The 15,361-nt window shown below is 43.7% G+C and overlaps 1 protein-coding gene across 1 annotated transcript in view; it reads left to right on the top strand.

The window, feature by feature from the left end:
- USP39 (ubiquitin specific peptidase 39) overlaps positions 1-12,491 on the top strand; it is a 36,382-nt gene extending 23,891 nt beyond the window's left edge. Inside the window, exons 9-13 of the mRNA XM_053586795.1 lie at positions 56-244; positions 3,170-3,312; positions 6,486-6,621; positions 9,586-9,672; positions 11,387-12,491. Coding sequence (XP_053442770.1) covers positions 56-244; positions 3,170-3,312; positions 6,486-6,621; positions 9,586-9,672; positions 11,387-11,434 — 603 coding nt within the window. The 3' untranslated portion in view covers positions 11,435-12,491. The remainder of the gene's footprint in view (positions 1-55; positions 245-3,169; positions 3,313-6,485; positions 6,622-9,585; positions 9,673-11,386) is intronic.
- Positions 12,492-15,361: the final 2,870 nt, after the last annotated feature.

The raw sequence follows: 15,361 nt of genomic DNA on the forward strand, positions 1-15,361 counted from the left end.
CTCTTTCCTTTCAGCTTACACTCCTTCTTCTCGTTTTCTTCTCACTCATTTCCAGCCAGCAGAAGAAAAAGAGCAGCTGCTCCATAATGATGAGTACCAGGAGACGATGGTGGAGTCCACTTTTATGTATCTGACGCTGGACCTTCCTACTGCCCCCCTCTACAAGGACGAGAAGGAGCAACTCATCATCCCCCAGGTGCCACTTTTCAACATCCTGGCCAAGTTCAATGGCATCACTGAGAAGGTACCCGTTTACACACCTGCCCTGCTAATAATACCGTTGCTTTCTCATGACTTTTAAATTTTCTTTTTATCTTTGAGAATCAAACATGTATGTGATGTATTTATTCTAAAGTGTCAATATATTATCTTTATGGAGACTCTCAGACTCCTTGGTATTTCTAGCTGGTCAACCTCAACTCTTATATAGTACCCCTTCCTGTACTTGTCATATCTCCCTTTTAGGTTTTCTGCTTGCTTCTGTGTAGTGTAGAGAAAGGAGAGGTATTAGGATGGTAGAAACTCACAAACACAGGGAAACTTTAAGAAAAAGTTACAAGGCTTGGCGCCTGTGGCTCAAGCGGCTAAGGCGCCAGCCACATACACCTGAACTGGCTGGGTTCGAATCCACCCCGGGCCCACCAAACAACAATGCCCCCCCCAAAAAAAAAATAGCTGGGCGCTGTGGCGGGTGCCTGTAGTCCCAGCTACTTGGGAGGCAGAGGCAGGAGAATCGCTTGAGCCCAAGAGTTGGAGGTTGCTGTGAGCTGTGAAGCCATGGCACTCTACCCAGGGCGACAGCTTGAGGCTGTGTCTCAAAAAAAAAGAAAATGTTATAAGAAAAAGTATTAGATAACATTTTAGAACTAAAATATAAATACAATTAAATAATTTATTATAATATGTATATTAGTCTTTATCATCTTAAAAGTTTCTTTTTAATTTGCTTTGTTAAGTGTTTTTTTTGTCTTTTTTTTTTTTACTCTCAGAGACAGGGGCTTGCTCTGTTGGCCAGGCTGGGGTGTATAATCATAGATCACTGTAACCTTGAACTCTTGGCCCAAGCAATCTTCTTGCCTCAGCTTCCAAAGTAGCTGGAATTTCAGGTGTGCGCTATTATGTCTGGTTAATGTATTTCTTGTAGAGATGGGATCTTGCTTGCCATGTTGCCCAGGTTAATATTGAACTCCTGGGCTCAGGTGATCTTCCTGCCTTAGCTTCCCAAAGAGCTGGGATTACAGCCATGAGCCACCACTCCCAGCCTATTTCTATTTTTTTTAATTGAGGTTTGTTTTATGTACTATTTTGGAGAAAGTGACATGTGCATTTGAGAAGAAAGTACATTCTGTTTTGGTATTGGAGTGTTCTTTTTTTTTTGCAGTTTTTGGCCAGAGCTGGGTTTGAACTCGCCACCTCCGGCATGTGGGGCCGGCGCCCTTTGAGCCACAGGCACCGCCCAGAATTGGAATATTCTATATATGTCTGTTATATTTAGTTGTTTATCTGTTCAAATCTTCCATTTGTTGATCATCTGCCTTGTGGTTCTGCCCATTATTGAAAGTGGGGTATTGAAATCTCCAATTTTCTTTCTTTTTTCTTTTGAGATAGAGTCTTACTATGTCGCTCTTGGTAGAGTGCTGTAGTGTCACAGCTCACAGCAACCTCAAACTCTTGGGCTTAAGCGATTCTCTTGCCTCAGCCTCCCGAGTAGCTGGGACTACAGGAGCCTGCTACAAGGCCCGGTTATTTTTTTGGTTGCAGTTATTGTTGTTTAGCCAGGCCTGGGCCAGGCTCAAACCCGCCAGCTTTGGTGTATGTGGCTGTTATCCTACTCACTGAGCTATGGGTGCTGAGCCCAACTTTCATTTTTGATTTATCTATTTTTCTCTCATTTTCATTAGTTTTTGCTTTATGTATTTTGGACAGTCACCTGTAATTTAGCCTCAGCAACATGTAGCTAGGGGCAAGATGAGAAATGCTGACACCCTGTCCCTTATGGAAGATATCCCTATGGTAGTTGGAGGAGAGGGAGCCTTGTGTTCTGGCTGCACCTCCTCTGGATTGTGGTTTTCCTCTTACTGAGCTGAGAGAGACCTCTTGCCTTAGCCTCCTAAGTAGCTGGGACTCCAGGTGCCTGCCACCACACCTAGCTGTTTTTTTACAGATGAGGTTTCACTTTTTTTTTTTTTTTGTAGAGACAGAGTCTTACTGTACCGCCCTCAGGTAGAGTGCCGTGGTGTCACACAGCTCACAGCAACCTCTAACTCTTGGGCTTACGCGATTCTCTTGCCTCAGCCTCCCGAGCAGCTGGGACTACAGGCGCCCGCCACAACGCCCAGCTATTTTTTTTGAGGTTTCACTTTTGCTCAGGCTGGTCTCGAACTCCTGAGCTCAAGCAATCCACCCACCTCAGCCTCCCAGAGTGCTAGGATTACAGGCATGAGCCCCTGTGCGCGTGCATCCTAGTTTTAGATTAATGTATTTTCCTGGGAAATTTAGGAATCCTTGGAGGAGTTTGTTCGTTTTTCCAGAAGTTGTACACTTCAGAGAAGGATGCTTTCACGGGTATTTTCTCTATGATTAAGATTAGTCTTTCACTCCTATTTCTTTGTTTTTACTAAAGATAAGAATTTGTGTTGAGGAAAAACAAATTCATGTTCACCAGTTTGAAGTCCCAGGGCTTAGGTAGATAGATGTCCTAGGTCCTCTGTCACTTCACCTTTTTGTGTATACTGGGTGAGTCCTTGGTAAATGCAGCCTACCAGACAACACTTGATCTGGGAGTCTTAGGACCTTTAAGGAGGAAGGAATGTGGGAAATCATTTGCCACCACTGCTGGATTACTCTCACTGCTGCAAAAGTCAGGAAGTTTTTTCTTATTTTGAGTTGAAACTTGCATGGTTTTAATTAATTCTGCAGTTTTTAAAAAGTCCTGTTTTTCATTTGACAGTTTGACTCATAAACAGTATGATCATGTGCTGGCTGAAAAACAGCCCACAGTTGTTGGGGTATTTTAATCAGCTTTAGCCATATATAGTTTCTGAGACCAGTGTCTTCGGAATTCTAGGTATAGGGCAAAATTGTATTTTAAAAAACTGAAACACAACTCATGTTTCTTCTCTAATAGCTATTGAACTCCAGCACTAATTTGATAATTTTTTTTCTCTAGGAATATAAGACTTACAAGGAGAACTTTCTAAAGCGCTTCCAGCTCACCAAGCTGCCCCCATATCTAATCTTTTGTATCAAGAGATTTACTAAGAACAACTTCTTTGTGGAGAAGAATCCAACTATTGTCAATTTCCCTATTACGTAAGTATTATCCACTTTTACTTCTCTTTGGGGGAATGAACTTGGATTTCTTTTCATATGTTTGTACCACTATTAATTTTGTACTGTCTTAGGTGGAGATCACAAGGAACAGAGCCTACTTAAACTACATAAGTTAAAGGCTTTTATGGATTCTGTTGGTAGATGCCAAAAAAAAAATTTTTTTTTATTGAAAGGATATATATATATTTTAGGAATTCCAAAAGTGATTACCAGGGTTCAATCCCAATTTAATTTTTCCTCTTATCGCTGGTAGGGAATTACAGTTTTTGGTGTAGGGAAGAAGATTTCACGCATGTGGGGTGGTTCAGGTAGGATTCTGTCTGGCTCTGAAGATTGTCCTGACAGTGAGGTCCACCTGCGTATTTGCTGATGTGTCTTTTTTTTTTTTTTTTTTTTTTAGAGACAGAGTCTCACTTTATGGCCCTCAGTAAAGTGCCATGGCCTCACACAGCTCACAGCAACCTCTAATTCCTGGGCTTAAGTGATTCTCTTGCCTCAGCCTCCCGAGTAGCTGGGACTACAGGCGCCCACCACAATGCCCGGCTATTTTTTGGTTGCAATTTGGCTGGGGCCGGGTTTGAACCCACCACCCTCAGTATATGGGGCTGGTGCCTTACTGACTGAGCCACAGGCGCTGCCCTGCTGATGTGTCTTACACAGTGTGGCTGGGCATAGGCTGTGGGGGTGACTCTAGATTTGTCCTGTCATCTTGGGGTCTAGTATCCTAATTTTTCCTCAGAGGTTAAAGTCTAGAATGTGTTCAATTTCTCCCTTTTGCTAGGAAATTATAAATTTGGATTTATGGGCGGTGCCTGTGGCTCAGTCGGTAGGGCGCCGGCCCCGTATACCGAGGGTGGCGGGTTCAATCCCAGCCCCAGCCAAACTGCAACCAAAAAAATAGCCGGGCGTTGTGGTGGGCGCCTGTAGTCCCAGCTGCTCGGGAGGCTGAGGCAAGAGAATCGCTTGAGCCCAGGAGTTGGAGGTTGCTGTGAGCTGTGTGAGGCCACGGCACTCTACCAAGGGCCATAAAGTGAGACTCTGTCTCTACAAAAAAAAAAAAAATTGGATTTACAGTCATATTTTTAATTTATCATGCAGGTCTTTTTATGAACATTTGGGAAATTGGGAGGAGTTGTAATAGATGCTTTTAGCTTGCTACCTTCTAACTCAGAAAACTTTAAGACTCCTTTTGAGGGTAGAACATTGGTTTTCACTTCTTAAGAGATAAGGTATTTCACACATTGAAGAACATGTCTTTGGGAACCTGGCGAAAACTAGTGGCAGGACTGGCAGGAAGAAATGGGGGGTTTAGCATGCTGATGTTTGAAGAAGGTGAGACTATAGCCCTAACGCAATTCAGTAGTAAGAAGGGCTTGGATGGGTTTATAATGTTTACCCCTGTAGTCTTTTTTTAAAAGTTTATATTTTAGGGCTAGACATGGTGGGTCATGCCTGTAATCCTAGCACTTTGGGAGGCTGAGGCGGGAGGATTCTTTTTTTTTTTATTATTAAATCATAGCTGTGTACATTGATATGATCATGGGGCATCATTCACTAACTTCACAGACCGTTTACCAAGTTTCACATATACCCTTGTAAGATGCACCGCTGGTATAATCCCACCAATCCCCTTCCCTCTACCCGGGAGGATTCTTGAGGCCAGGAGTTTGAGACCAACTGGAGCCTGAGTGAGACCTTGTCTCTTCAAAAAATAGAAGAGTTAACTGGATGTGGTGGTATGTACCTGTAGTTCCAGCTACCCAGAGGCTAAGGCAGGAGGATTGCTAGAGCCCAGGAGTTTGAGGTTATAGTGGGCTATGAGGACACTACTGCACTCTTGTTTGGGTAAAAGGGTGAGACACTGCCTAAGAAAAAAAAAAAAAAGATATTAAAAACACCCAAAAAAAAACACTTGAGAAACTTTTACTCCAGGTAGCTCAGAAATGCTTCTTCATATTTGAAAGTAAATGCTAGAAATTAAAAAGAAATCTAATGTTTCTAAATCCTATTCAGAGGAACCTAGTCGGTAGATTTTTTGATGATCAGAACTGAGAAATTTGGAAACTGTGGGGTAGCCAAGGTTTGGGGGGGTCACATACAGAAGAGAAAGCGACCTGCAACACGAGGGAGAGGAACAAAGCTGATGTCAAAAGGAAGCAGAAAAGACAGCAGGTAGCTCTTTTGGATCCTGTTTCTACTCTAAGCCCTGGTTTCAGCTGCATTTCCTAGTCTGAAAACCTTGAATAAATTCTCCTTTTGTGCTTAAACTAGCATGAGTAGTTTTCTGATACTTTTAACCACTCTGCCATTTTACCTGGCTAAAAGAAAAATGGTGAAGTAAAGAAGTAAAGTCTTAGAAAATAAAAAGAAAATAAATCTGAATGATCTGCCTGATTTGTCACATTGAGGTTGTGACACTAATGGCATACAGTGGCAACCCACATAATCATGTGGTCAGGCCTTCCAGAGACTAAGGCCAAAGACCAGGTGCTGCTTTAATACCACAGCTGCAGCAGAATTTCCAGGTAAGAAGGCTTACTCCTGTTGTCCGAATTAATCCTCACATCTCTGAGGAGATAGTGACCCTCATTCTTGTACCATAGAAGAGGCTTCGGTTGTGTAACCTGCTTAAATTCATACTTGGTTCCGAAAAAGGAGAGCCAGGATTCCAGTTCAAGTTGGATGATTCCTGGCATGCACTTTTGACTTCTGGACATGCTTTTTTTTTTTTTTTTTTTGAGACAGAATCTCACATGTTGCCCTCGGTACAGTGCCATGGCGTCACAGCTCACAGCAACCTCAAACTCTTAGGCTCAAGCAATTCTCTCGCCCCAGCCTCCCAAGTAGCTGGGACTACAGGCGCTCACCACAACGCCTGGCTTATTTGTTGTTGTTTAGCAGGCCTGGGCCAGGTTCGAACCCACCAGCCCCAGTGTATGTGGCCAGTGCCCTAACCACTGAGCTACGGGCACCAGGCCTAGACATGCTTTTAAAAGGTGCTTTTCTCATAAAGCAAATTTTTCATTCTTGTTGGCAAATTTTATGAATTCCAACCAACCTAGACTTTACAACTTTGTGGTCCATTTGTGTAGGACATTTTCTCTAACCTCAAAGCCTTAGTCTGATACTCTGGCTTTTTTTTTCATCACCAGAAATGTGGATCTGAGAGAATACTTGTCTGAGGAGGTGCAAGCAGTACACAAGAACACCACCTACGACCTCATCGCCAACATTGTGCACGACGGCAAGCCCTCCGAGGGCTCCTACCGGATCCACGTGCTTCATCATGTGAGTGGCTGCTGATTGTCTCTCGGCACAGAGTGGCAAAAACAAGTGTTTCTTTGGAATTTCAGAGAGTTCCCTTTAGCTTGTCCTTGCTCGGTCTTGGCTTTGGGACTCTGCAAACAATTGTGCCATCAGATCATAGTTTAAGGCGGTGGCTGCATACTGGGCTCATGTGGGGAACTTTTAAAAATCCTGATGCCTGGCTGGGCGTGGTGGCTCACACTTGTAATCCCAGCACTCTGAGAGGCCAAGGTGGGTGGATTGCTTGAGCTCACAGGTTCAAGACCAGCCTGAGGCAGAGCGAGACCCCATCTCTAAAAATGGCCGGGTGTTGTGGCGGGTGCCTGTACTCCTAGCTACTTGGGAGGCTGAGGCAAAAGAATCACTTGAGCCCAAGAGTTTGAGGTTGCTGTGAGGTGTGATGCCACAGCACTCTACCAAGGGTGACAAAGTGAGACTCTGTTTTAACCACCACAACAAAAAAGGCTCGGCACCTGTAGCTCAGCGGCTAGGGCACCAGCCACATATACCAGGGTTTGGCGGGTTCAAATCTGGCCCAGGATGGATTGTTCCCTGCCAAACAATGACCACTACTACGACGACAACAACAACAACAACAAAATAGCCAGGGTTGTATCCGGCACTATAGTCCCAGCTTTATGGGAGGCTGAGGGAAGAGAATCGCTTAAGCCCAAGAGTTTGAGGTTGCCGTGAGCTGTGACTCTACGGCACTCTACTGAAGGCGACAGAGTGAGAGTCTTAAAAAAAAAAAAGTTCTGATTTCTGAGCACCACCCCAGGCCAATTTCATTACAACAGTGGTTTTCACCTACATTTGAAGCTAGAGCTGTTTTATATACCCTACAAAGCACAAGACAGCTCATGCAACAAAGAATTATCTGGCCAAAAACCTCAGTCAGTATCAGAGTTAAGAGAATCTGTATTAGATCATTTGGAGATGGAACCAGGCCTTTGATGTACTCCAGGAGATTCTAGTATGCAGCCAAGGCTGAGAGCCTCCGTTCTAGACTTGATCCTTACCACTCAAAGTGGTAATAATGCAGAATCTTAGGCCCCTTCAATCCTATTGAATTGAATTAGAATCTTCATTTGACAAGATTTGTAAGAGATGAGAATTTGTAGAGCACTGGTGTAGAGGCTCCCTTTCAGCTCAAAAATTTTGTGATGTCTCAAGTTGAAAGCAAGTAAAACACATACTTGAGACACATTTGATATCACACAGATTACTAGCACAATTTGTCCTAATTTGATTGATCTCTTTTGGGACTATAGGTCTAATACCTAATTTCTGATTGTCAAGTGCTTTACTGTGTGCCAGAAAGTAGTCTAAGTACTTAATGTATGTTAATCTCATCTCCACCTTTAGAACACACCTCTAAGACAGGTATGAGTATCCTCTTTTTTTTTTTTTTTTTTTTGCTGGGGCCAGGTTTGAACCCGCCATCTCTGGGTATATGGGGCCAGTGCCCTACTCCTTTGAGCCACAGGCGCTGCCCGTGTATCCTCTTTTTTATAGATGAGAAAATCTAGGTTTAGAGTTGGAGTAATGTATATGCAGTCAATAGAATTGGGATTTGAACCTGGGTATTTTCTTCAGAGCTTATGTTCTTAACCAGTCCTTATGTGGTCCTAAGCTTTCTTTATGTTTTCTGTCTTCTGAACTATTGGAATATCCAGGATATTGGGAATAACTACGTTCTATAATGGTCTTTGGTATTTCTTATAAGTTTGGATGGGTAAGGCAAGTGTGTTGCCAGAAGTACCTCTGCCTTATTCTCCAGAAACCACTTTTTCCCCTTATTCATGGGAGTGTGAAGTAAGGTAGGTTTTAGTATATTTGCAGCACTGGTTTTGCAGGCCAACGAAATAGATTAGTATGGTGGACAGTGTCCACCAGGGACTCCTTTTTTTTTTTTTTTTTTGAGACAGTGTCTCAAGCTGTTGCCCTGGGTAGATTGCCGTGGCATCACAGCTTACAGCAACTTCAAACTCTTGGGCTTAAGTGATTCTTTTGTCTTATCCTCCCAAGTAGCTGGGATTATAGAGGCCTACTACAATGCCTGGCTATTTTTTCTTTGTTGCAGTTGTCATTGTTGTTTTAACTGGCCCGGGCTGGTTTCGAACCCACCAGCCTCGGTGTATGTGGCCAGTGTCCTACCCACTGAGCTACGGGCACTGCCTACTTTTCTTGATTATCTATTGGTTCTGTTCTCTGGGGTAAGGGTTTAAAGAAGGGCAGGTCCCCATTTAGATTCCCCCAGTAGTTGTAATGGGTACTCCCTAAGAATGTCATTTCTGAAAAAGAAGGAGACCTTTTAAATGAGAAGTAGAGGGCTTCCTGTTTCTCCTCTTTTGTATCCATCTAAATTCTTAAAAAGTGTACAAGCTAGTTGCTGGGTGTGGCAGCCTGTGCCTTTAGTTCCAGCTATTTGGGAGACTAAGGTGGGGAAGATTCCTTGAGGCTAGTTGTTTGAGTCCAGCCTTTGTGGCATAGCAAGAACATGTCTCTATAAAAATAAAGAAAAATTAGCCAGATGTGGTGACATGTGCCTCTAGTCCTGTACTCAGGAGGCTGAGGCAAGAGGATTGCTTGAGCCCAGGAGTTCAAGGTTACAGTGAGCTATGATCGTGCCACTGCACTCCAGCCTGAGAGGCAGAACAAGACCCTGCCTCAAAAGTACAGAAGTGTTTAAGACTCCAGTGTACTTCAAAGAATCCTCGATAGGAGTTGAGTTTGCCATGAGCTACACATCAAAAACTGTTTTAATTGAATCATGCCCAGCAGAATTCATGTACCCTCTTCTTTATGATTCTTGCTGGGTCTAGTGACATCTAGAGTTAAAGTTAGAAAAATATTCTGATGTTTTCTAACTCTTGGCTGTGATCCTTTCATCGTACCATTTGGTTTTAGGGTGCAGGTTAACCCAGCCCTTCCTACCTTCTGCAGGGGACCGGCAAGTGGTATGAATTACAGGACCTCCAGGTGACTGACATCCTTCCCCAAATGATCACGTTGTCGGAGGCTTACATTCAGGTGGGTTGGCCATAAATATGGTGTGTGCCAGATGGGGAGGGGTGGGGCCAGTGAGGGGAGTGGGCTGGGGCAAGAACTGGGATTGATTTAGAAGCTTGAGGGCTGGGAGCCTGTTGGGATGTAGTGAGGTGGGGCCAGATTATATGGCCCTAATAGTCAAGCAGAGATTTTTCAGGGGAAAAGAGCAGGGAAGCATGGAAAATTTATGAGTAAGCAAAAATATAGTTGTGTTTATGGCCCAGTTACTGTATTGCAGAGGTTTGTGGTGTGGTTTTAAGCAGGATGTGCCTGGACTTACCTGGGACGCTGGCTGGAAGTTGTCTTTACCTCTTCCTGGTATTCCAGGCAGAGTGACCACTTTTCCTTTGAACCACAGCACTTTCCACATGCCTTTTTTGGAGGCCAGCCATACTGTTTTGACTATCTTCTCTGTTGGGTTGAAAGCCTTTGGAGCACAGAATATCTTTCCTTTTTCAGACAGAGTCCTGCCCTGTAGTCCAAGCTGGAGTGCAGTGGTATATCATAGCTCATGGTAACTTCAAACTCCTGGGTTCAAGTGATCCTCCCTTCTGAGTAGGTGGGACTATAAGAAGACACCACCATACCCAGCTAAATTATTTTTTCTTTTTTTTCACACCCAGCTAAATTTTTAATTTTTTTTTTTTTTTGAGACACCTCAGTAGAGTGCTATGGCATCACAGCTCACAGCAACCTCAAACTCTTGGGCTCAAGTGATTCTCTTGCCTCACCCTCCCAAGTAGCTGGAACTACAGATGTCCACCACAACACCTGGCTATTTTTTGTTGCAGTTGTCAATGTTGGTTAGCTGGCCTGGGCCAGGTTCAAACCTGCTACCTTCAGTGTATGTGGCTGGTGCCATAACCACTGTGTTACGGGCATCAAGCCTAAATTTTTTTTTTTGAGACAGAGCTTCAAGCTGTCGCCCTGGGTAGAGTGTGGTGGCATCACAGCTCACAGCAACCTCCAACTCCTGGGCTCAAGCGAGTCTCCTGCCTCCGCCTCCCAAGTAACTGGGACTATAGGCGCCTGCTACCATGCCTGGCTATTTTTTGGTTGTAGCCGTCATTGTTGTTTGGCAGGCCTGGGCTGGATTTGAACCCACCAGCTCAGATGTATGTGGCTGGTGCTTTAGCCTCTTGAGCCACAGGCGCCGAGCCTAAATTTTTAATTTTTATACAGACAGGGGTCTTGCTATGTTTACTAGGCTGGTCTCAAGTTCCTGGCCTTAAGCGGTCCTCTTGCCATGGCTTCCCAAAGTGCTGGGATTACAGGCATGAATCACTGTGTCCACCCTGGCTTTTCTTTTTGTAATAGCTCTAGTACCTGGCAAAAGAAAGAAGATTGAGACTAAGTAAAAGCCCTCTCAGCAGCTTTGTGTGACACTTAGCAGATCTCCTCAGCAGCTCTGTGTGACACTTGGTCATGTGTCTCTCTCTCTCTCTTTTTTTTTTTAATGTGTCTCTTTTTAGAAAGGAAATTTGGAATGGGAAATAAGAGAGGATAGGTGGAAAAATGAAAATTGAATGAAAGGGGGTTTTCTGAAAACTTATGAATCATTTTTAGGGGATGTAGTAGCTACATAAGTGGAGTGATGAGTTGATCATTGCCTGGTACGGAATAGCTACCTGACACATACTTGTTGACTGAATGCCTCCTAGACCAGCTTTTCAGTTGGTGTTTTAATTTCTTACAGATATGGAAGAGGCGAGATACTAATGAAACCAACCAGCAGGGGGCTTGAAGAAGGCATTTAGGGCTTTGCCCTAAGGACTTGGCTGACAGTGGTACATTAGCATACAGAAACTGTAGCTGAATGTAAGCTGGCAGGTCCTGGGGCCAGCCCAGTTTGTTTAAGTTCTGACCATCTGCCTGGGATGACGCTACCCTAAAACAGCTGTTCTTTGATCAATTTATTGTAATTGATGCTCCTTTCTCCTTCCTGTCACACTCCTAGCTTCAGTAGGGCAGAACTCTTTTCCAGATGTACATAACTTACTTCTGAGTAGCTGGGAGTAGCTGAAGGACGGATCATTTCTTTGAAACATCATGCTTTGGGATTCTAGGAGTAAACATGAAGCTAGTGACAGCCATTTGTTATATAGTTAGATAACTTTTGCTGTGAATCCTGTCACTTCCTGATGTACTTTTTGGAGTGGAATAAATATTTCCCTGTTTGTAAACCAGCCTCTTATTTTATATACTTACTTTGGCTATTGGCTAAAGGAGAGAATTATTTTCCTTTTTAATCTTCATAAATTCTTCACCCTACAGTCTGTCATCTGGTGGATATCATGTATGTCTCTTCCTGTCAGCTTGTGTGTGATGTGTCAGTTAGGATGTATTTGTTTCTGAGTAACAAAATAACCTATTAAAAGTGATAAGTTATTATTGTGCTTAACTAGAAGGCCGGAGGTGGGCAGTTTCAGGCTGCGGTGCAGGTCTGTGCAAGGGGAGAGAGAAGAAAGGAAACAGGAAAAACTCAACTATAGTACAGTTCTGAGAAAGTTGTCAACCAAAGATTGCCTGTGGGAAGAACCAGGCAGAAATGGCTCCTATCAAGCTCAGTCATTGGCTCTGAGCAGCCTGGAGGAGATGTGGCCTGTCCTGAGCATCCTGGCAGGTCCACAGCTGTGGGAGGTTTGTAGGCACTGCAGCCAGAGACCAGCAGTCTGTGAGTTCTTCTGGAGGGAGGGAGATAGGAGCGCTGCGCCACTCTTTTTTGTTGTTGTTACGATTATTATTTTTATTGTTTTCTCCAAGTGACAATAAATACTCTGTATTGACAGGATATCTTAAAAGGAAAAATAAATGCTCTAATATACAAAATAATCAAAAGAAAGTGATTCCTGCTGTACTTAAAAATTAGGTGACTTTTTTGAGGTCTTACCTAGGACTGTATAAGAGTCTTTGAACCAGTGACTCTTCTTACAACAGTTGTGTGCTTAAAAAGCAGCTATACTTGTGACTAAAATGGCAAGAGTAGTGGTTTTGGAATAGATCATTTTAAGCCATGTTCATTACAACATTCTTTTTTCTTTTTTAGAGACAGAGTCTTACTTTGTCACCCTTGGTAGAGTGCTGTGGCATCACAGCTCACAGCAACCTCCAGCTCTTGGGCTTAGGTGATTCTCTTGTCTCAGCCACCCAAGTAGCTGGGACTATAGGTGCCCGCCACAAGACCTGGCTATTTTTTTGTTGCAGTTTGACCGGGGCTGGGTTTGAACCCACCACCCTCAGTATATGGGACCAGTGCCTTATTCACTGAGCCACAGGCACCACCCCAAAACATTGTTTTAAATAGGTTAAGAATACATCAAATATAAAAAGGTAAAGTTCAGTTCTATGGCTTCATTTCTCACTTTTCGGGAGATGAATCATAAATAGATCTTAATTCCATGCTTCTCCAAACTCTTAAACTTCAGAATCTGTTGCCTACTTGATATATTTTCAGGTGTCTTAAAATAAACTCAAACTCAGCACTGTTTAAAACTGAGCATGTTAGGCTTGGCTCCTGTAGCTCACGCGGCTAAGGTGCCAGCCACATCCACCAGAGCTGGAGGGTTCAAATCCAGCCTGGGCCTGCCAAACAACAATGACAACTACAAGCAAAAAAATAGCTGGTTGTTGTGGCAGGTTCCCAGCTACTTGGGAGGCCGAGGCAAGAGAATTGCTTAAGCCCAGGAGTTGGAGGTTGCTGTGAGCTGTGATGCCACTGCACTCTACCCAGGGTGACAGCTTGAGGCACTGTCTCAAAACAAACAAACAAAAACTGAACATGGGGCGGCGCCTGTGGCTCAGTTGGTAAGGCGCCGGCCCCATATACCGAGGGTGGCGGGTTCAAACCCGGCCCCGGCTGAACTGCAACCAAAAAATAGCTGGGCCTTGTGGCGGGCGCCTGTAGTCCCAGCTACTTGGGAGGCTGAGGCAAGAGAATCGCTTAAGTCCAGGAGTTGGAGGTTGCTGTGAGCTGTGTGATGCCATGGCACTCTACTGAGGGCCATAAAGTGAGACTCTGTCTGTACAAAAAAAAATATATATATATATATAAAAAAAAATAAAAACTCATTAGTGTAAATAAAAAAATAAAAAAAAAAAAAAGGAAAAACTGAACATGTTAGATTCCCTCTCAAATTTGGCCCTTTCCAGTGTTTTGTAGGTGAAGATTTTACCATGTATCCAGTTACATAAGCTGGAAATTCATGCAGAAGTCATCCTTTATCTCCCCCACTGCCTCTGCCTCCCCCTGTCTACTCTATTACCAAACCCTTTCAATTTTACTTTGTAAGAATCTCTTGAACAACTTCCCCACAATTTTCATTCTCTACCACCATCTAGCCCAGGGGTCCTCAGACTTTTTAAACAGGGGGCCAGTTCACTGTCCCTCAGACCATTGGAGGCCTGACTATAGTTTAGTTTAAAAAAAAAAAAAACTATGGGGGCGGCGCCTGTGGCTCAAGGAGTAGGGTGCCGGTCCCATATGCCAGAGGTGGTGGGTTCAAACCCAGCCCCGGCCAAAAAAAATAAAAAAACTATGGGGTGGCGCCTGTGGCTCAAGTCGGTAAGGCGCCGGCCCCATATACCGAGGGTGGTGGGTTCAACCCGGCCCCGGCCAAACTGCAACCAAAAAATAGCCGGGCGTTGTGGCGGGCGCCTGTAGTCCCAGCTACTTGGGAGGCTGAGGTAAGAGAATCTCTTAAGCCCAGGAGTTGGAGGTTGCTGTGAGCTGTGTGAGGCCACGGCACTCTACCGAGGGCCATAAAGTGAGACTCTGTCTCTACAAAAAAACAAACAAACAAAAAAAAAACTATGAACAAATTCCTATGCACACTGCACATATCTTATTTTGAAGTAAAAGAAACAAAATGGGAATAAATACAATATTTAAAATGAAGAACAAGTAAAGTTATATCAACAAACTTACCAGTATTTCAATGGGAACTATGGGCCTGCTTTTGGCTAATGAGATGGTCAATGTCCAGTTCCATATTTGTCACTGCTAGTCGTAACAAGTGATGCAAGTGTGCATCAGTTAGTCTAGATCTGGTTGGAGATTTCAGATGTTTCATTCTGGAAAAAGTCTGTTCACAGACATAAGTGCTGCCAAAGATGGTTGCCATTTTGAGTGCATGGTTCCTGAGATTAGGATATGTCTCAGAGGGGAGAGATGCGTAGAAATTAGGAAGGCTGCTTGACTTGAATGTGTCTTTCAGAGAGTCACAATTCTGTAGTTCAGCCAGTTCCATTTGGTAAATCGTATCCACATTTTCAATGTCAATAGAAAATGGGTTACAGAAAAGCTGTATGTCCTGTTCATGGGGATGAAGCTCTTTAAATCTAAATTGGAACTCCTTTTGCAACTTTTCCAGTGAATCCACACGTTTTATTTGGGAATGTAACCAATGGATTTTCTGCTAACTGATTTTGAGTTGTGGGGAGACGGCAGAAATTTTCCTCCTTCACTTGTTTGATGAGGAGGCCTAATTTTACTTTAAATGCCTTCACCTGTGATTGCATATCACAGATGAGCTTCCCCTTTCCTTGAAGTTGCGCATTGAAACTGTTGAGTAGTTCTGTTACATCTGTCAGAAAGGCAAGGTGCCATTTCTATTCTGCATCATTGAGCTCTGGTACTTCTTTGTTTTTTGAAAGCAGAAAAGCTGTTATCTGG

This window comes from Nycticebus coucang, chromosome 4 (genome assembly GCF_027406575.1).
Source record: "Nycticebus coucang isolate mNycCou1 chromosome 4, mNycCou1.pri, whole genome shotgun sequence".
Taxonomy (NCBI): domain Eukaryota; kingdom Metazoa; phylum Chordata; class Mammalia; order Primates; family Lorisidae; genus Nycticebus; species Nycticebus coucang.